We start from the raw sequence: 23558 nt of genomic DNA, 5'->3' as shown, positions 1-23558 counted from the left end.
ATGGGGACAACACTCATGCACCTTTTGCCCAAACCAAGTACCGTGCGGGATCCAATTGTGTTCAACGGTAAAGCTGCAAGCCAAACTTCAAGCGAAATTTGAGTAGAGACCTCAGCAGACTTTGAGCAAAAACTGGGTTTAAGGGCAAAGCGGCGAGTTAGACTTCGAGCAAAAACTCAGCAGAGACATGACGTTGACTTTGAGTAAAAACGGACGTTCAAGGGCAAAGCGTGCAGCCATCAGCAACAGCAAGGAAGTAACAAGTTTTCGACAATAAATCAATATACACTCAAATAAACCATCAAACGCACAAAATTCTCACAACTAAACATCAAATATAACACACCAAAAGGTAAAAATGCATGTTTATGAGCAGCCAAAGGGAGATAGATTCGCTCAATGAGGAACTACAACTAAGGTTTGAAATGAAATTACTTAGCAATGCAAGAAGGCTACTTGGCATGGATATACTCAAAGATAGAGAGATAGGAGAATTGTGGTTACTGCAAAAGCTTTGCATAATAAAGATATTAAAGAAGTTTAGAATGCATGAGTCTGAGGCTGTCACAACTCCATTGGGACAACACTTGAAGCTAAGTGAAGGTTAGAAACCACAGAGTGAAAAAGAAATAAAGAAGATACTCAGAATACCATATGCAAATGCAGTAGGAAGCATTATATACACTATGGTTTGCACTGGACCTGATCTATCTCATGGTACGAGTCTTAGTAGGTACATGGCTGATCCAGGAAAATACAATTGAGATGCTCTGACGTGGATTTTCATATACCTAAAAGTAGCAATAGAATATGGGATAATATTGTTTAAAAAGGTAGATAAATTTGAAGGAAATCCATTGAATGACTATGTTGATTCAGACTTTGTAGCAAATTTATACACAAGGAAGTCACAAATAGGTTACATATTTACTCTGTACGCTTATGTCATTAGTTGGATATCACTATTGCAATCTATGTATGGTAGCTTTATCAACAACCAAGGCCGAATTTATGGCTGTAACATAAGCTATCAAAGAAGCCTGGTTGAGAGGTATGTTGTCTGAGTAATTCAAAGTGTGGTAGAAGTGAATTTGTGACAACCAGAGTGCCATACATCTTGTAAAACATCAAGTATTTCATGAGAGGTGGAAACATATAGATGTTAGACATCATTTTGGTCGAGATATAGTCAACAAATGTGAAGTCAAGTTAGTGAAGGTTTTCAAGGATGAAAATGTTGTTGGCGTATTAACAAAAGCACTGTTTGGTACCAAGTTCAAGTATTGCTTGAAGTTGGAAAATGTGATGTCGTTTGCATAAATGAATAGTATCCTGTGATGGGGCAGTTTTGTAAGGGAACTAATTTTCTGGGTTAAGTTCTATGGAGTTTCATCATCAAGGTGGAGATTGTTGGATAGGTGATGACAAATTCTACGTGTGCATGAGGAGTGCATGTTTAAATATCTAATTTTTGAGGGACTTGGTTGCAAAATGAAAGAGTTAGCTACAACTAATTCATAGCATTTCGCAGATTGTGTGCGATTACTTTTTTATATATGTGATTATAATATGTAGTTTTGGCTGTTGAAGCTTTTCCATTCCTGAGTGTTTTAGAGTGAGCTTTTGAGATTCATTTGGTTTCTGAAAAGAAGTGAGAAACTTGAGAGATCTTGGTAGATTAGTCTTCTTTTTCATCTTCTTGAGTGAGTAGGTTCATTTGAACTAAACCACGTATATTTTGTCTTCATGATTGTTAGGTCATTGAATTTCTTGATTGTGTGTATATGTTCTTGGAGTTATTTCGACGTATGACATAAAAAATTAATTTTAATTAGGGAAAATGTGCAGATCCACCCCTATAGTAGAGGCCCTTATAGCGTATTGCTCCCCATAGTCGACATTGGATCAAATAGGCCCCCAAAGTTCGAAAAATCGATCAATTAAGCTCGTGTGACTAACGACTGTTAGTCAATCTTTTTTACCCCCAATTTCTTTCTTCTTCCAATTTCTACCCCCAATTCCAATTCAGCCACCGTCGACATCTCCCTAGGCCTCTCTTCTCTTCCGACGGCGACGAGGTCGCCGGTCACCTCTCTCTCAATCCAACGCCGACATATTTCTAAAGCTCGATTTTCTGGTCTAAGATCTCGTGAGCCAATTTTTCAAAACTGTCGAACGGCAAAAAAAGAGAGATTGAGACGGCGCGACCACCGCGGCGACTCCTCCTCCGGCGAAGCCTTGCCGGTCTTCCGTCTTCGACCCCACGACCACGTCCGCCACTGCTACGGCTCTTCTTCCGACGAAGAACTGAACGACACCATCTTCTCTGATTTGACGAAGAGAGGGAGACGGGAGAAATGGATGTATCCCCTTCTTTTTTTCTGAACCAGGATGGAAGGAGACGCACCCTTTTTTTTTTACTTTGAAATTTCTACCCACTTTGTCCACCCAGCCAGTTGCCGCCCCACGCGGCGATGTTTCCTTCCTCACCGACAACAGCACCGCCACCTCCCTCTGTCTTTCTCTCCCTTCCCAAGTCCGACACGAAGCTCTCCTCTTCTCCCTCGCTCAGATCTCTCTTGAACAAACACAAATCCAACCCAACTTCTTCCCCTTTGATCATCTGGAAAGGGCCGCTGCCTCCGACCACTAGTCGCCCAACAACCCCCAGAATCGGGCTTGTACAACCCTAGACACCAATCGCTGTTGGATCTCCATTCGTCTGGAATCTGAACTACTTTTGCTCGACAGAAAGAAATAAGCGAGAAAGAATGAAACGAGAAAGAGATGTGACCGGCGGTCTCGTTGCCGCCGAAAGAGAAGAGAGAGGCCGAGGGAGATATCGGCGTTGGATTGAGGGAAAGGTGATCGGCGGCCTCGTCGCCGCCGGATGAGAAGATAGGCCGATGGAGACACTACAACAAAAAAGGAATTACCGGCGGCTAGGGCTGGCAATTTTCGACACGACACGAAAACACGACACGAAACCGCACGAAATTAATGGGTTAGTAACACGCACGATAAGGTTCGGGTCCTTATCGGGTCGACCTGATAAGGACCTGATAATTTCGGGTCGGGTTGGGCTGGGTTCGGGTCGGATTCAGGTAACCCGATAGTGATATTATTATTTTTATTAAATATTTATTTTAATTTTTAAATTTTCGATTTCTTAGTTTAGGCCTTAGGGTTTCATTCATTTCAAATTTCAATCAATTATTTGCACTAGAGATTGGTTGTTTGGAGAAAAAGGTATGAGTTTTTTGTGTTATTAATGTTAACATTTTATATTATTGATATATATTTAATATTAATTCATAGTTTTTTTTTCGTTCAAAGCCTTCAAAAGCGAAGTACCAGCATCTAAGTTAGCCGAAGACTTTCTACATGGCGATGATGAACCTCAAACCGAATCTTCTTCGGTCTCCACTATTGCTGTTGCATGAAGGCTGTCACTTAGTCTAGTTATGTTTTGATTTGTTAAGCTCACTTGGATTATGTTGTAGTTATGTTAGGGATTGACGACTCTTGGTTGATGCATTGTTATTTTCATTTGAGCTTATTATATTTTGTTAAGCTTATTGGTTTAATGCTTTATATTGATTGAATTTTTAGTTTGGCATATGTTGAATTATTGATTTATTGGATATGTTGATTGTTGAGCATATGTGATGAATTTTGTATTTTTTTTATATTATTATTCATGTGAATGAATCAAATCAAATTTGTGTTGTCATCAGGTCGTAATTAGATCGTGTCGCTATCGTGTTGTGTCAACCCAATTCAAATCGGGTTGTTATCAGGTCGTAATCAGATCGTGTCGCTATCGGGTCGTGTCAACCCGATTCAAATCGGGTTGTTATCGGGTTCGTGTCGGGTTCGGGTTGGGTTCGGGTTTAGGTGTATCAGGTTGGGTTCGGGTTGGATTCTAGCATTCCCTTATCAGGTCGGGTTCGGGTTTGGCCTTATCAGGTCGGGTTGATATCAGGTCGACCCGATAGCGATCCGACCCGCACGATTTGCCAGCCCTACCGGCGGCAATTCCCGCCGGTAAAAAAGGGGCAGCCGCCGGCGATTCCATTACCGGCGGCATTACCGGTGGCCCTCTGCCGCCGGCAATTATCTCGTCGGAGATGTGATTGCCGGCGGCGAAACTCAGCTGCCGGAGATTGGCGGCGGCCCTGCCGCCGGTAGATTTTTTTGGGAAACTCAGGTGGTTCCCAGAACATTTACCGGCGGTTCTCACCGCCGCTGATTACCGGCGACGTTAGGTGCCGCCGGTAATCAGCGGCGGTAGAGATGCCGCTGGTGATCACCACCACCACACCGATGGTCGTCGATGTTGGGAGATTACCGGCGGGCCCTTGCCGCTTCTAATTACCGGCGGGCTGCGACACATTGCCGCCGATAATTAAATAATTATTTTAATTATATAATTATTTAAATTATTTATTTTATTTATTTATCTTATTTATTTATTTATTTATCTCCACTAATATTTTCGTATTTATGCAATATTTCAAACCTTAGGTGAACTTCCCATTGGGTCACCCATCTTAGTTGTACTCTAAGTCAAGCACGCTTAACCTTGAAGTTTCTTTTGAATTGTCCCCAGTAGAGAACACTCGTATAATTGATATATCTATTACCTATTAAATCATTTAAAGGCTATTTCAATATACAATATATATCATATATTCATAACATTTGAATATGACAAGATAATATCCAAGTGATGTTGTTAATTACGAACCAGTCTCGTGCCGCCCTTATTTTTATGGCAAATAAATATTTATTTTTAATTTATTTATTTATTTATTTATTTTTTTATTATCAATATAGTTTATTAATCATAAGTATTTTAATTTGATAGTTTTAATGTATTTTTGAATTCATTTGCATATATGTCCTTATTTTTATTTCGAAACAATATATCTATTTATTAATTAATATGTTATTAATTTCTTTTATCAATCTACGTTATAGAGTATAAGTATTTTCATTTTGTAATTATAATGTATTTTGAATTCATTTGCATACCTTGAATTCACTCACAATAAATAGGACGATTTGAAAACATAAAACAATTAAATTGTTCAACAAAACACAAATGTTAAACAAAGTTCAAGTGTAATTGTGTTTATTCAGAAACATAACATAAATAAAATATATAGTTCAACATGATATAGATACATAGAAGTGATGCTCAAGGTAGCTGACCCGACCGCCTCAGTATCTCCTCGAACTGACTCATCCGCTGCTCAAGGGCCTCACGTGCTGCTCGTTCGGCCTCACGTGCTGCTTCTTAGGCCGCCCTATCCTCCTCAGCCCTTTGGAGGCGCTCCTCCAGTGTGGAGATCCGAGTCTCATACATCCGCTGAGACATCTCGGAAGAGCCTGTACTGCTAGTAGAGCCCCTACTAAACTGGCTCACACCGGCACTTCCAGTGCCGTACAGTCGTGACCTACTGGGACGTACGAGCTCCAAGTAGACCTCATCGAGTCGGTCCTCTCGTCCTGTCTCAGCAGCAACGCGATGAATCTCCGCCTAATTCATACATAACAATGCACAATTATTATAAAATAAATACATTTTACTATGTATTACTAATATTTGTTCAAACTTAAACATTTACATCAAGGTTGGCATCATTTTCTGACACAAAAGTTCCATCAGTGTGCATGTGTAGGCGGAGGAAAGTGCTGTAGTTAGATGCAGTTGGGGGGACTTCACCATCCAAGAGCTGTTCATGCATTTATATAAGATAAATAAGGTAATATAATATATATATATATATATATATATATATTTATATTTATTAGATACATACTTAATATATATTTATATATATATATATATATTTATAATATAATATATATATATATGTATATATATATATATTTATATTTATTAGATAAATAAGGTAATATAATATATATATATAGGGTGTGGTTCTAGAGAGAACTACATTATATGTGAGAACGTGAGAACCATCAAATCTAATGCATTCACTGTAAAAATTAATGCATTCGCTGTTGAAATTAATGCACTCAAAAAAATAAAAAAAAAATTGCTCACTTCAGGATTCGAACCCAGGATCTGCATTCATCCAACAAGATGATACATCCACCGTAGATCTTGATGATCGAATGGCTGAAAATGATTCTCCGTTCTTTTTTTATTTATGGTTCTTTCTTGAACCTCTCCCTATATATATATATGTATATATATATATTAATATTTATATTTATTAGATAAATACTTAATCGATAATTACTAACCAGACTCTGCTGCAGAATACGACTCGACTGAAACCCTCCAACGTGCCGGTTGATCCCTGTACCAACTCCATCGGGCTCAGAGTATCGGTTCTCACGTGTGCGCCTGGAAACGGCCTTAACCTCATCTAGACCCCAGTATGCCTTGAGTCCCGTCCAAAAGGTGTCGGACATGCCCAGCGGTGTCTCCATCATCTCCCCTGCCTCGGTCTTCTCCTTGAGCTGTCTCTTATACTCGCTCATGTTGTCACTGTACCTTTTGCGGGCATTTTTTAACCACATTTTTTTCACATCAGCCTCATCATCAGGGTTCCAAGCAAACTCTTTCTGTTGAATATATTGGTTAAATTAATATAACATTTTAACAATATATAATGATAAATTTATATATAGTAGAAATTCAATTACCTTGAATTCCTCAAAATACAAGTCCTGCACTGTTGGCGGAGTTAACTTCCACGTGTACCCGCCTGGGTTCGGAATCCTCTTAAACGAGTTCGTGCAATTGGTGGAGATCCTCGGGGGCTCGATCAACTGACTGTACCAATATATCAAAATAATTTAAAGAATTAATTGGTATATACAAATAATAATTTAAATTAAAATACTTACCCATCAGTATTCCTCTGAAAGAGGATCCTCCCATCGCGCCTAGCGCAATCGGCCCTAATCGAAGCCACTGATCGGCCTTTGGGCCTTCTAGACCCAGATGCAGCAGCGGTCTGTGGAGTGGAACCAGACTCTGGAATCGCAGAAATGTATGGCCCAGAGCCTGAGGAGGACTGTCGCTCCTGCTCAGGCCCAGAAGACCGACTACCAAACCCCAACAATCCTCTACGATGAGACATGGTACCTATTTCAAATTGATTCAAATAAGTATAGACACAACCTGTATACAGTTATCAAATAAAATAACAAGACTGTCACAGAAATTGATTCAGATAAGTATAGACAGTATGTGAATTGCAGGAAGTTTCTGATCACACATGAATAATAACCATAAACAAATACATTGCCAAATATTCCAAATTGTACATTTACAATTATTTCTAATCATAACTACTGTCATCATCATTACTGTCGTCGTCATCAGATGTCAACGGTTCGTCGTCGTCTTCTGGGTCATCGTCATTTTCAATGTCAACGATTCCACCGAGGGGATGAACAAGAATTGGTGGGTCAATGTCCACAGTTGTGTGGGTAGACATAATAGTAACAACCTCTTCTTGAAACGGTTGATCTAATGTTGAGTTAGATGCGGCAGTGGAGACTTCAACCTTTGATCTTGCGTTGACTTTGCATGCTGACAACCAGTTTTTCTTTGATTGGTTCGTACTGGGATAGGGGCAGTAAAACACTTAAACTGCCTGACTCGCTAAAACAAACGGATCATACTTCTGATATTTTCTTGTGTGGTTCACTGATACCAACTTGAAGTTTGTATCAATAGAAGTTCCCCGAGCAGACAAGTCAAACCATTCACATTTGAACAAGACTGTCTTCTTAATTGGATACCCCCCATACTCCAGCACACACACCTCTTGTAGACGCTCATAAAAGTCTTGCACATCTCTACTATAGACCGAGCTTTTTATGCAAACGCCACTGTTCACAGTTGCACGCTCTCCATCAAGATCAGTCGTGTGAAATCTATAGTCATTCACAAAATACCTGGAGTATGTTTCAATCTCAGTTAAAGGCCCGGCTGCAAGCGACTTGATATACGGGTTCAAATCATTGTTAGAAGGGCGAATCACCTGTTACACACAATAATTTAGGTTTGCAAGCCCATTTTTAGTCAAGTAAATGTATATTGAATATAAATTTGTCACATCTTACATAATGGCCAAACCACACCATAAAATCGTTGTCGAAAGCACCCTCTAACTCCGCTTTGGTTAGTGAAGGATTTACATATCGCATTTCATCCTCGAAGATGTCACGACCGCACTTGCTAAGGATAGCAAATTCGGGGAAACCGCGACTAAGGGAGGGAATTTAGGAGCGGGAGTAAGAAAGGGGCATATTCGGTTTCTTGATGACTCGACTTGTATAAGGAAATCAATCGAAATATCTAGATATCAATGAAGGCCACAAGGGGACCGTACATAATATTATCCCAAAACGGGGTACTCAATAGTTTTAGTACATTATTAAATAATACATATTGTTTGACATAATATCTTAACATAATCAGTGTTCGCAGCGGAATAACAATTTGAGTATATGTATGAAGACATATACTCTACTCTGAGGTACTCGTCCTAGATTGACAGAAGCTCCGCTTGCACACTACATCCTCGATCACCGCTCAACCTGCACATTTAAAAATACATGCAGGGCTAAGTACAAAAGTACTTAGTGGACACTTGCCGAAATTTACATACATGCATAATATTTTATTGTCAAGCCTTTCAACAGTAGTAAAATACGAGGGTTTTCCTTTAAAGACTCGTATTTACCAAACATAATATCATTTCTTTCATCAATAACCCGCGCAGGTATTTTATATCATTAATCACCATATCAGTAACTCGTGCCGAGAGGGAGGCCTCCCTCTACGGACACTATGATCGGCCAACCCGCTAGATGACTCACGATCACAAGGTGTACACTAATTCCGAAGGGATTTGTGGTCCCATCCAGAATCCGAATTCGATTAACATCAGATAGGCAATTAATAATAAAACATAAAGCATTTAGGCATTGACAATATCATTTAAATTCATAAGCATAAAGTCTTAACAATTCTAATATATAATTTTAGTTTATACGTAGAAAGCCTACCTGAATAGCCGACTCACGGTTTAGCTCTAACTCTGGTGTTTGACCTTTAATCCGAGAAAATAAAATAAGATTCTAATTCTCGAAAAAATCTCAATAAATGAGGATGCGTGAAATGATTATGCATGACTCATATTCCTTTAATTAAATTATGAGGTGTTAATCCTATTTAAGGAATTAAAGCTCGTCTTATGAGGTCGGATTATTAATCTTTAATAATCTACTCATCTTAAATAATCTAATTCACTTACTAATTAATAATTAGTAAGTCTTAAAATCTTCTCTAATTAAAATTAATAGAATAATTATGACGACCCAATTAAAATAAAATAATCAAGGCTCAAAAGGAATTTAATTCGAGCCCAAAAGAATAAATTCGAAGCCCAGTGCATTAATAATATTAGGCCCAACATCAATTAATTTCTAGAGCCCAACAAATGAGGCCCAAGATAATAAAAATCATGAAGCCCAATAAGTGAGCCCATCATCACCCTAAAAAAAATTAGTAAATTTTAATATTAATCACTAATTAAAATAATTAGGATTAATAAAGAAGCCTAAAATAATAATTCTTATTGGGTTAAATAAATAAATTTCATTGGACTTAATCAATTAAATCGTAGGAGCCCAAGTAATATAAATTCGAGACCCATTATTAATAAATAATAGGAGTCCAAGTAATAATTAATGTGGACTGGAAAGAATTAATCTTATCTCGTCAAAACCTTAAACTCAAAACATTATCACATAACTATCATTTAGGTTCGAAACTATTTATTCTAATATCAACATGCGCATTAATCATAACTCGTTCTATTTATGCCATCAAGTCAAATATTCCGTCATTTAAAAACAAATCCTATAATATTACATAGATAAATTATATCATCATAGATCATGCTTTCTTATTTTTAAAAACATTTAATCATTTTCAAATAATCCATATTAATAAGTCATTTGAAAAGAATCAATTAAAATGAGAGTTTAACTCAAAATATTTTATTTTATAATCCATTTATAAATACTTGAAATAAAGAACTCCATTTAAATAATTAATTTAAAGGTCAATATATAATTAAATTAATCAAGCTCAAATTAATTAGATAAATTAAGTCTATCATGTTTTTCTTTGAATAAGGCCCAAACAATTTAATTAAAATAGGTCCAAATCCTTTAATTAAAAGAAGCCCATCAGATTTTATTTGTAAAGGGCCGAGCCCAAACATTTAAATCGAAGCCCATCTGTTAATTAAATAAGGGCCCAAACAATTTAATTAAAATCGACCCAAGTCTCGGCCCAAACAATTAATAAAATCGGCCCAAGAGGGAGCCCAATATTTTCGGCCCAAACCCGGCTCAAACCCGGCCCAAACCCGGCTGAAACCCGGCCCAAACCCGGCTCCCTTTTCTAACCTAAATATACACACACAAACACCTCCCAACACACACACAAGTTTCTCTCTCTCTCTATCTCTCGGACCTCTCTCTCTCCCGACCCTCTCTCTGCTCGGCTGAGGGCGGCGCCGCCTCCGGCGCGCCGCCTCGCCGTCGCCTTCGCCTTCGCCGTCGCCTTCTCCTCTATCTCTCTCGCTCAATCTCGGCCGCTGGAAAGGCGCAGCAAGCGCAGCCACGCCGCCGCTCCGTCGCCTCCGCTCCTCCTCCATGGCAGATCCGCCACCGCCGTTCAACGCCACGGATGTTCACGGCCATCGCCTGGCCGTGGAAGAGCACGGCCGCCGCCTGCCGCCCTGATTCTCTCTCTCGGTTTCTAGATCTCTAGATCGGAACACTGTTCATCATCTCTCTCTCTTGCTCGATCCAGCCGTCGCCGCCACGGAATTCGCCGGAGGAGCAGCGGCGATAGGCCGCGCCACCCTCGGCTCTCTCGCCTTTCTCTCTGGATCGACGGGTAGCCTAAGGTAAGCCCTAATTTCTTCCTTTTCTATTTTCCCCCTTTTTTTTCATTTTCTAAATTAAAAATCTGAAATACTCATCTCTTTTTTTTCTCTTTGGCAGATCGGAGACCACCTCGGCTCCGTCGCCGACCGTCGACCGCCGGCAGCCACCGCGGCTGCCGTCCCCTCTGATTTCGACTCACACACACAGTAGGTTCAAGCCACAATTTAGTTCACAAAATAGCATAGGATTTTGAGCAGAAATCAAATACTGTAAATGCTTATTGAAATCTGAAATTCTTTTCTTGAAACTGAACTAGTCTATAAATTTCAGTTCATATGTGCATATGTAAACATGTTGTGAAATATCTGAACAGCCGTATGAATTGGTATGAATTGGTGGTTCCCTGAGGGTGATGATACCTTGAGTAGGTGGATAATAGTCTCTGCAGATATTGTATATCACAAAAATTAGAAATCAATTTGGGAAGAGAATGGAAAGATGCAGAAATTTCTTTGTTGCATTACCTTAAAATTGGCTGTGAAATTGGGCTGCAGTAGTTGATAATGGTGGTGTGAGAATGGTGAAAATGGCTGTGGTTTTAAAGAAAAATGGGGTGGTTTGGATGGATGAGGATTGTGGAATTTTTTTCAACTTACAGGTATGAACTCTACAGCTGGCATGTAAGACTGAAGAATTTCCTTCAGCATGCGTAGTAAGAATTTCTTCAGCATGCTTAGGATTCAGCATGCTTAGGATTATTCAACTTTTAATCATAAAAAAAAAAAATCTAAGAGATTAATATATATTAATTATATGGTTCCAAACTCATTTAAATACATTAAGACATATAAGCCTAATTCTTATTGAAGCATAAAATCCATTTGAGCTTGCTTCTAACATAAATTAAATTACTCATGGGCTTAAGTAAACAATCGATAAAAGATTCACATTTAACACTTCAGTGTTAAATTCTCCACAATAAATTAATGGACTCAAAATATATTTTGAGTGCATCATCTATTGAAAATAAAAAAAAAATAAATCATCACATATATAAATTATCAAATTCATATAAGTTCGTATTTTATTAATGGATGCTGAACTCTAATTACCATAATCAATCCTTAAATCAGTAATTAAAAGTATATAATCCTTAATAAAAAGTCGGGTCGTTACATACTATCCCCCTTAAAAGAAATTTCGTCCCGAAATTTGCATACCTATGTGAAAAGTTCTGGGTATTTTTCTTTCATCTGGTCCTCAAGTTCCCACGTTGCTTCTTCCGGTCCATGGTGTCTCCACAGTATTTTGACTGACGCGATCGATTTATTCCTTAACTCTTGCACCTTTCGGTCCAAAATGGCTTCAGGTTTTTCCTCGTACGTCAAGTCTGGGTTAAGAATCATTTCCTCTTGGTGAACCACGTGTTTGGGGTCAAACACGTACCGTCTCAGCTGTGACACGTGGAACACATTGTGGACGTTTCCAAAGCTAGGTGGCAGTGCCAACCTATACGCTACGGGACCTATTCTTTCAAGGATCTCATAAGGTCCTACAAAACGGGGTCTCAACTTACCCTTAACACCGAATCTAACGATCCCTTTCGAGGGTGATATTTTAAGGAAAACCTTGTCTCCAATCTGAAATTGTAGTTCAGTTCGTCGGGTATCAGCATAAGACTTCTGTCTGTCCTGAGCCTCTTTAATTCTTGCTCTAATCTGGCGGATGGTCTCAATCATCTCGCTTACTGCATCTGGCCCAAGGATTTTTCTTTCACCTACCTCATCCCAGTAAAGTGGTGATCTACACTTCCTTCCATACAGCGCCTCATAAGGTGCCATATCAATGGTTGCCTGGTAACTATTGTTGTAGGCGAATTCGATTAACGGCAGCACTGATTCCCAACTTCCTCCTCGGTCTAGCACCACTGTCCTCAACATATCTTCAAGGGTCTGAATTGTCCTTTCTGATTGTCCATCTGTTTGAGGGTGAAAGGCGGTGCTAAAGTTTAATCTCGTTCCCAACTCTTTCTGTAAACTGATCCAAAATCTAGAAGTAAATTTTGAATCTCTATCTGAAGTAATGGATATTGGTATTCCATGTAGCCGTACAATCTCACGAACGTACAGTTGGGCTAGTTTCTCCGATCCATGGGTAATTGGAATCGGTATAAAATGAGCGCTCTTTGTGAGACGGTCTACTATTACCCAAATAGATGTGTTGCCCATATTTGTCTTGGGTAGACCCGTCACGAAATCCATCGCTATGTGCTCCCACTTCCATTCTGGAATTTCCAATGGCTGTAATTTCCCATATGGTCGTTGATGTAAAGCTTTCACTTGCTGGCATGCAAGGCAACGCTCTACAAACGAGGCTATATCTCGTTTCATCCCGTCCCACCAAAACTTCTGTTTTAGATCTTGGTACATTTTGGTACTTCCGGGATGAGCGGTATAGGGCGTGTCATGAGCTTCACTCATGATCTCGTTTCTGAGTTCCTCGTTATGGGGAACACACAATCTTCCTTCAAAAAGAACTGCGTTATCCGTTGCCTCTTGGTAGCCTCCTGGCGTGCCTGTTCGGATCTTGAGACGAACTTTTTCCAAGCTCTCATCCGCTCTCTGGGCACTGACGATCCTTTCTCTGAGGTCTGGGACGGCTACTAGAGTTGCAATAATTGCTCTTGTCGTTGCCGGTGGCTGAACCACTTCTATCTTTAATTTGTCAAAATCCCTTACAAGCGTGTCCTCTTGAGTGAGAAGAAGTCCTAACTCGGATTGAGTTTTACGACTTAAAGCATCAGCTACTACATTAGCTTTTCCCGGGTGGTAGTTGATACCGCAGTCGTAATCCTTCACGAGCTCGAGCCATCTCCTCTGTCTCATATTCAAGTCTTTCTGCTCGAAAAAGTACTTAAGGCTTTTGTGATCAGTGAAGATTTCACATCTAACTCCGTATAGATGGTGTCTCCAAATTTTCAGAGCATGCACAATTGCTGCTAGTTCCAGATCATGAGTGGGGTAGTTCAATTCATGTGGCCTTAGTTGTCGCGAGGCGTAGGCAATGACCTTTCCTTCTTGCATCAACACACAACCTAGCCCATTTTTGGACGCGTCCGTGAAGATCACGTATTCTTTATCGGCTGCTGGAACCGCTAGCACTGGTGCAGTTGTCAATTTCTTCTTCAGCTCTTGGAAGCTGGCTTCACACTCTTCGTTCCACTTATACTTGATTCCTTTGCAAAGTAATTGCGTCATTGGTCTTGCTATTTTAGAGAATCCTTCGATGAATCTCCGGTAGTATCCTGCCAAACCTAAGAAACTTCGGATTTCATTAGGTGTAGTTGGTGATTTCCACTCGCGCACTGCTTGCACCTTGGCGGGGTCCACCTTGATTCCATCTGCTGATACGATGTGCCCTAGAAACATTACTTCTTTCAACCAAAATTCGCACTTGCTGAATTTGGCGAACAACTTCTCCGTCTTTAATGTCTCCAGGATGATTCTTAAATGATTTTCATGCTCTTGGTCATTCTTAGAATAGATGAGGATATCATCTATAAACACTAAGACAAATTTGTCTAAGTATGGATGGAAAACTCGATTCATGAGGTCCATGAATACTGCCGGTGCATTGGTTAGACCAAATGGCATGACAACGAATTCATAGTGACCATATCTTGTGCGGAAAGCGGTCTTAGATATATCCTCTGGTCTGATCTTCAGTTGATGATACCCAGACCTTAAATCTATTTTTGAGAATACACTGGCTCCTTTAAGTTGATCGAACAAATCATCTATCCTTGGAAGAGGGTATTTGTTTTTAAGCGTCAGTTTGTTCAACTCTCGATAATCAATGCACATTCTCATGGTTCCATCTTTCTTCTTGACAAAGAGTACAGGCGCTCCCCAAGGCGAGACACTGGGTCTGATGAAACCCAAGTCCAAGAGTTCCTGTAGTTGCACCTTTAATTCTTGTAGTTCCTTTGGGGCCATCCTGTACGGTGCCTTTGATACTGGGGCAGATCCAGGTTCTAGATCAATGGTGAAATCTAGTTGCCTGTCTGGAGGTAGTCCTGGCAATATTTCAGGAAAAACTTCTGGAAAGTCTCGTACTATTGCCACATCTTCCACCTTCTTGTCTTCACTAGCTTCCCCGTTTAGGTAGACGAGATAAGCTGTGCTTCCTTCCTTCATCATCTCTTTTCTGGCTTGTAATGCGGATATCACTGGTACTCTTTTCTTCATACGTATGCCGTGAAATTCCGTCGGTTCCTTTCCAGGTGGTCGAAGAGAAATTTTTCGTTCATTACAAAGGATGGTGGCGTGATTCTCAGCTAGCCAGTCCATTCCTAAGATCATATCTACGTCCCACATGAGCAGAATATTAAGATTGTTCGCTACCATCTTAAGTTCTCCTATTTCAAATTCTACGTTCGAGCAAACATGTGTGGTGGTAGATCTTTCTCCTGAGGGTGTAGTGATTCTTAAGGCACACTTAGCTCGTTCTGATTCGATTTCTAAGGTATCTACGCAAGGGGCAGATATAAAAGAATGCGAGGCACCAGTATCGAACAGAATCATTATGGAAAAACCTTTAAGCTTGCCCATACCTGCCAGGTTTCCCTGGTTTTTCTCGGGCTGGTTTTGGGTGAGAGCAAAGGCTCTCGCCTGCTGCGGCAATGGTTGCTGCCGCCTCTGTTGCTGTTGGCGCTGTTGGTGCTTGTGTTGGTATTGCTGCTGGTATGGCTGTTGTTGGCGGGGCTGGTATTGGTATTGCTGCTGGTATGGCTGTTGTTGGCGGGGTTGGTGTTGCCCTTGAACTGCTTGCAGGGGCTGGGCATAAGTGGCCCTGATTGCCGCGCCCTGCTGTTTGTTGGGGCATTGTGAGGAGTAGTGGCCCTTCTGGCCACACGTGTAGCAACTGTCAGTTCCAGCCTTACAGACACCACGATGTGGTTTGTGGCATTTTGGACAAAGGGGAACTTCATTTTGTCTTTGGCTGCCTCCAGCCGGGGCAGGACCCTGTTGCTTCCCTTGTCCTTGTTGCTGATATTGTCCAAACGGCGCATTTCCTTGCCATGGCCTCTTGTTAGTCTGGTTTTCATTTCCTCTATGGTCGTTCCAGTTGCGCTTCCCTTTAAAGTTCTGAGGGCGTGCAGGTGGGTTGGCTGGCGCTGAGGTCTGTGGCGGAGCCAACCTTTCTACTGGCATCGCAGCTTCGATGTCCAGTGCCCTGTTCAAAGACTCAGTGTATGAGAGTCCACCATGACTAGCTAGAGTCATCCGAATCTCGTGCCTCAGACCGGCACAAAATTTCTCCGCCATTTTCTCATCAGTATCCACCTGTTGTGGAGCATAACGCGATAAATCGCAGAACTCTCTGTCATACTCTGTCACCGTCTTCTTCCCTTGTTTCAGGCTATAGAACTCAACCTCCTTCTTCTTTCTGTAGCTTTTGGGAATATACTTATCATATAATCCCGTCTTAAAGTCTTCCCAAGTGTATGTTGCCCATTGTTCGGGAGTCAGAGTCTTTCGGCGGGCTTCCCACCAAAAGTCAGCCGATCCGGCTAGTTGGAAAGACATACACGAGAGTCGCTCTTCTTCTGTGCAGTGTAGGAAGGTGAAGATACGCTCCAAGGCGCGTATCCAAGCTTCGGCCTCGGCTGGGTCGCCTGTCCCAGTGAATGTGGGCGGATTCTGTCGAAGAAACAGTTCTTCAGTCCTTCTAGCAGGGGGTGGAGGGGGTGGGGTAGGTTCCCTGTCGTTTCGCCGCCCTTCAGGTATTTCATCGCGATTTCCATCATTGTTAACGTTTCTCCTAGGGGGGCGACCTCGTTTAGGCGGCATTCTGCAAATTACGAACACCCTTTTTAATACATTCTATACAAGAATCTCTAAGGCAATTTATAAAGAACTGTTTGTCAATTTTAACTTATCATAACTCCAAAACTAAGATATTAACAGGAACCGTTGCATACACAAGTCACATTATTCAAAGTTACTACATTCTTAACTGACTCGTGAAGAATAAAACCCGTAGAGAAACATAAAACATACACGAGATCGTCGTAGAAAACCCATGTTAGGGTCATTTATATTTCATGGAAAATTGTCTCATCGAGGGCTTTTACATCGTCAACCCAAAATGTAAGTAAAGTTTATCTAGTACTCCCTATGATGTATCGGCTTACTAGTTAAGCAATCACAAAAGGGTTTTTATTCACGGAACGTCCTAGAGACCAACATTTCCGTATTAATGCTAGCTAGAAACAACATAGATAAAAACATAGTCATTGGAACGAATTATCGTTTCCGGAGTACATCCACAAACTAAAACTATCAAATTTGTGAACTCTGAGTCGCGGTACGACTGTTCCTCGGTGACGCCAGGGGGTCCTCTTCTGGATCCTCCTCGGGGTCCTCCTCCTCATCGTCCTCGGGGTCCTCTTCCTCATCCTCGCCCGGCTCCCAGCTGGGCAACGGAGTCTCTCCCTGGCCCTCGCCTGTCTCCTGCATGATCTGGGCTGAGCGGAAGATGTCGTTCACCAACTCACGGATCGGATCGTCTCTGGTGCTGATCCTGGCCGTGGCACGAGGCTTGATCGGAGCTGGAGTTGGCACGGGCTCGGGATGAGTACTCCTCATCGTACCATACGGTACTGTACCATCATCCTCCTGCATAGGGGCTTTGCCCCTATCTATGAACTCCCTCAGGTTGGACATGACCCTGTCAGCGTTGGCCATGGCAGTCGAAAGCCTTGCTTCTGCCGTAGGTATCATTGGTGGTGGAGGAGTAGCAGCCCGGGCTGATGAGTCAGGGGGCGATGGGAAATCCCTGCGAGCCCGTGGACGAGAAGGGCCTGCCTCGTCATCGTGCCTACCACGGCGCCCTAGAACTGAGGCTCGTGGTGGAGAATCTCGTGGCATGGCCATCGGAGACTCAGGGGCAGTAGCGGGTGTCTCCGCTGGCAAAGGCGTCCCCACCTGTACGTAGTGTCCCGGAAGGATGTAGGGCCCTAGAGGAGCGCGGCCCCACAAAGTGAAACAGATCTGAAGCTCCGCAATAAAGCTAGGGAAGTCTCCCATGAGGTCGTGGTAATCTTCTCGGCGAAAGATGTAGTGGGCAGAGATCTGCCTAGCCCATCCCTGCCACTCGGAAGGTAACAGTAAGATCAACCTCTGGATACCGTCATACCCTGATACTCCATGTGCACTCGCCTCGACCCAGTGTCTGTGAAAACCTGCGAGGAACTGTCCGAGGTTATCCCCGTGACATGGAGCATAGGTGCGGTAGGACCGCTCGACCTCCTCTGGACTAGCCCATGGGGGCAGTGGTCGTCGTCGGGTGAAAACAGTCCTCGCCATCTAACAAAGGAAGTTCTATCGTCAAAAGTAGCATACGACAAGTAACTTAAGGCGATAAGGTTCTAAATATCTAAAATCGGAAAATAAGTTCGGTTCAATAACCATAACGTGCAAAAATACCTCATCATCTAAATCTAGCATCTACACAAGTCATACAGGTTCTTAATACTTAATCACAGATTACCTAATTCGACTATCATATAGTTCTAGTGTCGTTGTTTACCGAACTTAGGGCTTGTTATGTGATGATGATATTTTCTTAAATCTAGCAACGAGCACTAAAAGTTTCAACAAAATAAGTTCAAAAGGCCAAGCTAATTCGAGATCTCATCGTAGAAAAACACTCGAATATTTAAGCTATGCCCATGCCATCAACGTACTATTGGCGTTCGTTACGCTGCTCAATCTTCATGCTCGTGGTTTCATCATGCGACCCTTCGTGTGATTCTTCTTTCTCTATTTCGACCGTCATTGTCGATGTCATCGTAACATGAAGAAAAAGTTAAGGCATCTCCCTAAGTTCTCTTCTATGTTCCGTCGCGAGAGTGAGCATATATAACTTAACAGTTCTAAGTGCTTGTGATTCATACAATAGTCATACTTATTCATGCTTCATACATTTCAAGAAATTAACTTAATTAAAACTTGAAAGCACTTACCATAACCTCCGTTGAGCGTGACGAGATGTAGTGCCAAGCTTTTGTCAACTAGTTCAAAAGTGTATTAACTTACTTAATCTAGACTCAACTTAGAAGGAATGAGTAGTACTCAGAGCAAAAGAAATGCTCTGATACCATTCTGTCACGACCGCACTTGCTAAGGATAGCAAATTCGGGGAAACCGCGACTAAGGGAGGGAATTTAGGAGCGGGAGTAAGAAAGGGGCATATTCGGTTTCTTGATGACTCGACTTGTATAAGGAAATCAATCGAAATATCTAGATATCAATGAAGGCCACAAGGGGACCGTACATAATATTATCCCAAAACGGGGTACTCAATAGTTTTAGTACATTATTAAATAATACATATTGTTTGACATAATATCTTAACATAATCAGTGTTCGCAGCGGAATAACAATTTGAGTATATGTATGAAGACATATACTCTACTCTGAGGTACTCGTCCTAGATTGACAGAAGCTCCGCTTGCACACTACATCCTCGATCACCGCTCAACCTGCACATTTAAAAATACATGCAGGGCTAAGTACAAAAGTACTTAGTGGACACTTGCCGAAATTTACATACATGCATAATATTTTATTGTCAAGCCTTTCAACAGTAGTAAAATACGAGGGTTTTCCTTTAAAGACTCGTATTTACCAAACATAATATCATTTCTTTCATCAATAACCCGCGCAGGTATTTTATATCATTAATCACCATATCAGTAACTCGTGCCGAGAGGGAGGCCTCCCTCTACGGACACTATGATCGGCCAACCCGCTAGATGACTCACGATCACAAGGTGTACACTAATTCCGAAGGGATTTGTGGTCCCATCCAGAATCCGAATTCGATTAACATCAGATAGGCAATTAATAATAAAACATAAAGCATTTAGGCATTGACAATATCATTTAAATTCATAAGCATAAAGTCTTAACAATTCTAATATATAATTTTAGTTTATACGTAGAAAGCCTACCTGAATAGCCGACTCACGGTTTAGCTCTAACTCTGGTGTTTGACCTTTAATCCGAGAAAATAAAATAAGATTCTAATTCTCGAAAAAATCTCAATAAATGAGGATGCGTGAAATGATTATGCATGACTCATATTCCTTTAATTAAATTATGAGGTGTTAATCCTATTTAAGGAATTAAAGCTCGTCTTATGAGGTCGGATTATTAATCTTTAATAATCTACTCATCTTAAATAATCTAATTCACTTACTAATTAATAATTAGTAAGTCTTAAAATCTTCTCTAATTAAAATTAATAGAATAATTATGACGACCCAATTAAAATAAAATAATCAAGGCTCAAAAGGAATTTAATTCGAGCCCAAAAGAATAAATTCGAAGCCCAGTGCATTAATAATATTAGGCCCAACATCAATTAATTTCTAGAGCCCAACAAATGAGGCCCAAGATAATAAAAATCATGAAGCCCAATAAGTGAGCCCATCATCACCCTAAAAAAAATTAGTAAATTTTAATATTAATCACTAATTAAAATAATTAGGATTAATAAAGAAGCCTAAAATAATAATTCTTATTGGGTTAAATAAATAAATTTCATTGGACTTAATCAATTAAATCGTAGGAGCCCAAGTAATATAAATTCGAGACCCATTATTAATAAATAATAGGAGTCCAAGTAATAATTAATGTGGACTGGAAAGAATTAATCTTATCTCGTCAAAACCTTAAACTCAAAACATTATCACATAACTATCATTTAGGTTCGAAACTATTTATTCTAATATCAACATGCGCATTAATCATAACTCGTTCTATTTATGCCATCAAGTCAAATATTCCGTCATTTAAAAACAAATCCTATAATATTACATAGATAAATTATATCATCATAGATCATGCTTTCTTATTTTTAAAAACATTTAATCATTTTCAAATAATCCATATTAATAAGTCATTTGAAAAGAATCAATTAAAATGAGAGTTTAACTCAAAATATTTTATTTTATAATCCATTTATAAATACTTGAAATAAAGAACTCCATTTAAATAATTAATTTAAAGGTCAATATATAATTAAATTAATCAAGCTCAAATTAATTAGATAAATTAAGTCTATCATGTTTTTCTTTGAATAAGGCCCAAACAATTTAATTAAAATAGGTCCAAATCCTTTAATTAAAAGAAGCCCATCAGATTTTATTTGTAAAGGGCCGAGCCCAAACATTTAAATCGAAGCCCATCTGTTAATTAAATAAGGGCCCAAACAATTTAATTAAAATCGACCCAAGTCTCGGCCCAAACAATTAATAAAATCGGCCCAAGAGGGAGCCCAATATTTTCGGCCCAAACCCGGCTGAAACCCGGCCCAAACCCGGCTCCCTTTTCTAACCTAAATATACACACACAAACACCTCCCAACACACACACAAGTTTCTCTCTCTCTCTATCTCTCGGACCTCTCTCTCTCCCGACCCTCTCTCTGCTCGGCTGAGGGCGGCGCCGCCTCCGGCGCGCCGCCTCGCCTTCGCCGTCGCCTTCTCCTCTATCTCTCTCGCTCAATCTCGGCCGCTGGAAAGGCGCAGCAAGCGCAGCCACGCCGCCGCTCCGTCGCCTCCGCTCCTCCTCCATGGCAGATCCGCCACCGCCGTTCAACGCCACGGATGTTCACGGCCATCGCCTGGCCGTGGAAGAGCACGGCCGCCGCCTGCCGCCCTGATTCTCTCTCTCGGTTTCTAGATCTCTAGATCGGAACACTGTTCATCATCTCTCTCTCTTGCTCGATCCAGCCGTCGCCGCCACGGAATTCGCCGGAGGAGCAGCGGCGATAGGCCGCGCCACCCTCGGCTCTCTCGCCTTTCTCTCTGGATCGACGGGTAGCCTAAGGTAAGCCCTAATTTCTTCCTTTTCTATTTTCCCCCTTTTTTTTCATTTTCTAAATTAAAAATCTGAAATACTCATCTCTTTTTTTTCTCTTTGGCAGATCGGAGACCACCTCGGCTCCGTCGCCGACCGTCGACCGCCGGCAGCCACCGCGGCTGCCGTCCCCTCTGATTTCGACTCACACACACAGTAGGTTCAAGCCACAATTTAGTTCACAAAATAGCATAGGATTTTGAGCAAAAATCAAATACTGTAAATGCTTATTGAAATCTGAAATTCTTTTCTTGAAATTGAACTAGTCTATAAATTTCAGTTCATATGTGCATATGTAAACATGTTGTGAAATATCTGAACAGCCGTATGAATTGGTATGAATTGGTGGTTCCCTGAGGGTGATGATACCTTGAGTAGGTGGATAATAGTCTCTGCAGATATTGTATATCACAAAAATTAGAAATCAATTTGGGAAGAGAATGGAAAGATGCAGAAATTTCTTTGTTGCATTACCTTAAAATTGGCTGTGAAATTGGGCTGCAGTAGTTGATAATGGTGGTGTGAGAATGGTGAAAATGGCTGTGGTTTTAAAGAAAAATGGGGTGGTTTGGATGGATGAGGATTGTGGAATTTTTTTCAACTTACAGGTATGAACTCTACAGCTGGCATGTAAGACTGAAGAATTTCCTTCAGCATGCGTAGTAAGAATTTCTTCAGCATGCTTAGGATTCAGCATGCTTAGGATTATTCAACTTTTAATCATAAAAAAAAAAAAATCTAAGAGATTAATATATATTAATTATATGGTTCCAAACTCATTTAAATACATTAAGACATATAAGCCTAATTCTTATTGAAGCATAAAATCCATTTGAGCTTGCTTCTAACATAAATTAAATTACTCATGGGCTTAAGTAAACAATCGATAAAAGATTCACATTTAACACTTCAGTGTTAAATTCTCCACAATAAATTAATGGACTCAAAATATATTTTGAGTGCATCATCTATTGAAAATAAAAAAAAAATAAATCATCACATATATAAATTATCAAATTCATATAAGTTCGTATTTTATTAATGGATGCTGAACTCTAATTACCATAATCAATCCTTAAATCAGTAATTAAAAGTATATAATCCTTAATAAAAAGTCGGGTCGTTACAGAAGATCCTTAGATATAACGAAAAAAGTTATAAGTTACCACTTATGTACGTCGAGAATTTATATACATAAATTGAGTCAAGAATACTCACTTGATATATGTGTTTGCAACCTCCGCACAATTGCTCAAAATATACATATGCGCAACAATGTATTCTTGAGGATCCATGTATCTCTTTGTCATTCGCCCAATCGGACGTCCAACTGGTTTGAAGATTAAGAGTTGATTAGGATCATCATTTTCTTCAACAGACTCTTCAATATTGCGAGGCAAATTTCTCCACTTTGTAGTCACATGATCCTCAAAGTAATATGAAGAGAAGGTGGACATTTTCTCTAGTATATATGCATTGTTGATGGATCCTTCAACCTTGGCTTTATTTCTGATATGATTTTTCAATGTCCTCAAATATCATTCAAAAGGATACATCCACTGATACTGCACTGGACCAGCCAATCGTGCTTCATCTGTCAAATGAACTGGTAGGTGCTCCAGTGAATCATAGAAACTCGGGGGGAAGATACGCTCAAGTTTGCATAGA

At 40.4% G+C, this 23558-nt stretch overlaps 1 protein-coding gene across 1 annotated transcript; it reads right to left on the bottom strand.

The window, feature by feature from the left end:
* Positions 1–5302: 5302 nt before the first annotated feature.
* LOC131018797 (uncharacterized) lies at positions 5303–7484 on the bottom strand. The gene is made up of 6 exons (XM_057947507.1): positions 7340–7484; positions 6889–7165; positions 6685–6814; positions 6280–6603; positions 5634–5741; positions 5303–5545 (listed from the first exon to the last, which is right to left on the bottom strand). Exons 1-6 carry the CDS (start codon positions 7482–7484, stop codon positions 5303–5305), a joined length of 1227 nt encoding a protein of 408 aa, XP_057803490.1.
* Positions 7485–23558: the final 16074 nt, after the last annotated feature.

Source organism: Salvia miltiorrhiza, chromosome 3 (genome assembly GCF_028751815.1).
Source record: "Salvia miltiorrhiza cultivar Shanhuang (shh) chromosome 3, IMPLAD_Smil_shh, whole genome shotgun sequence".
Classification (NCBI taxonomy): domain Eukaryota; kingdom Viridiplantae; phylum Streptophyta; class Magnoliopsida; order Lamiales; family Lamiaceae; genus Salvia; species Salvia miltiorrhiza.
This window is presented reverse-complemented; position numbering and strand designations above follow the sequence as displayed.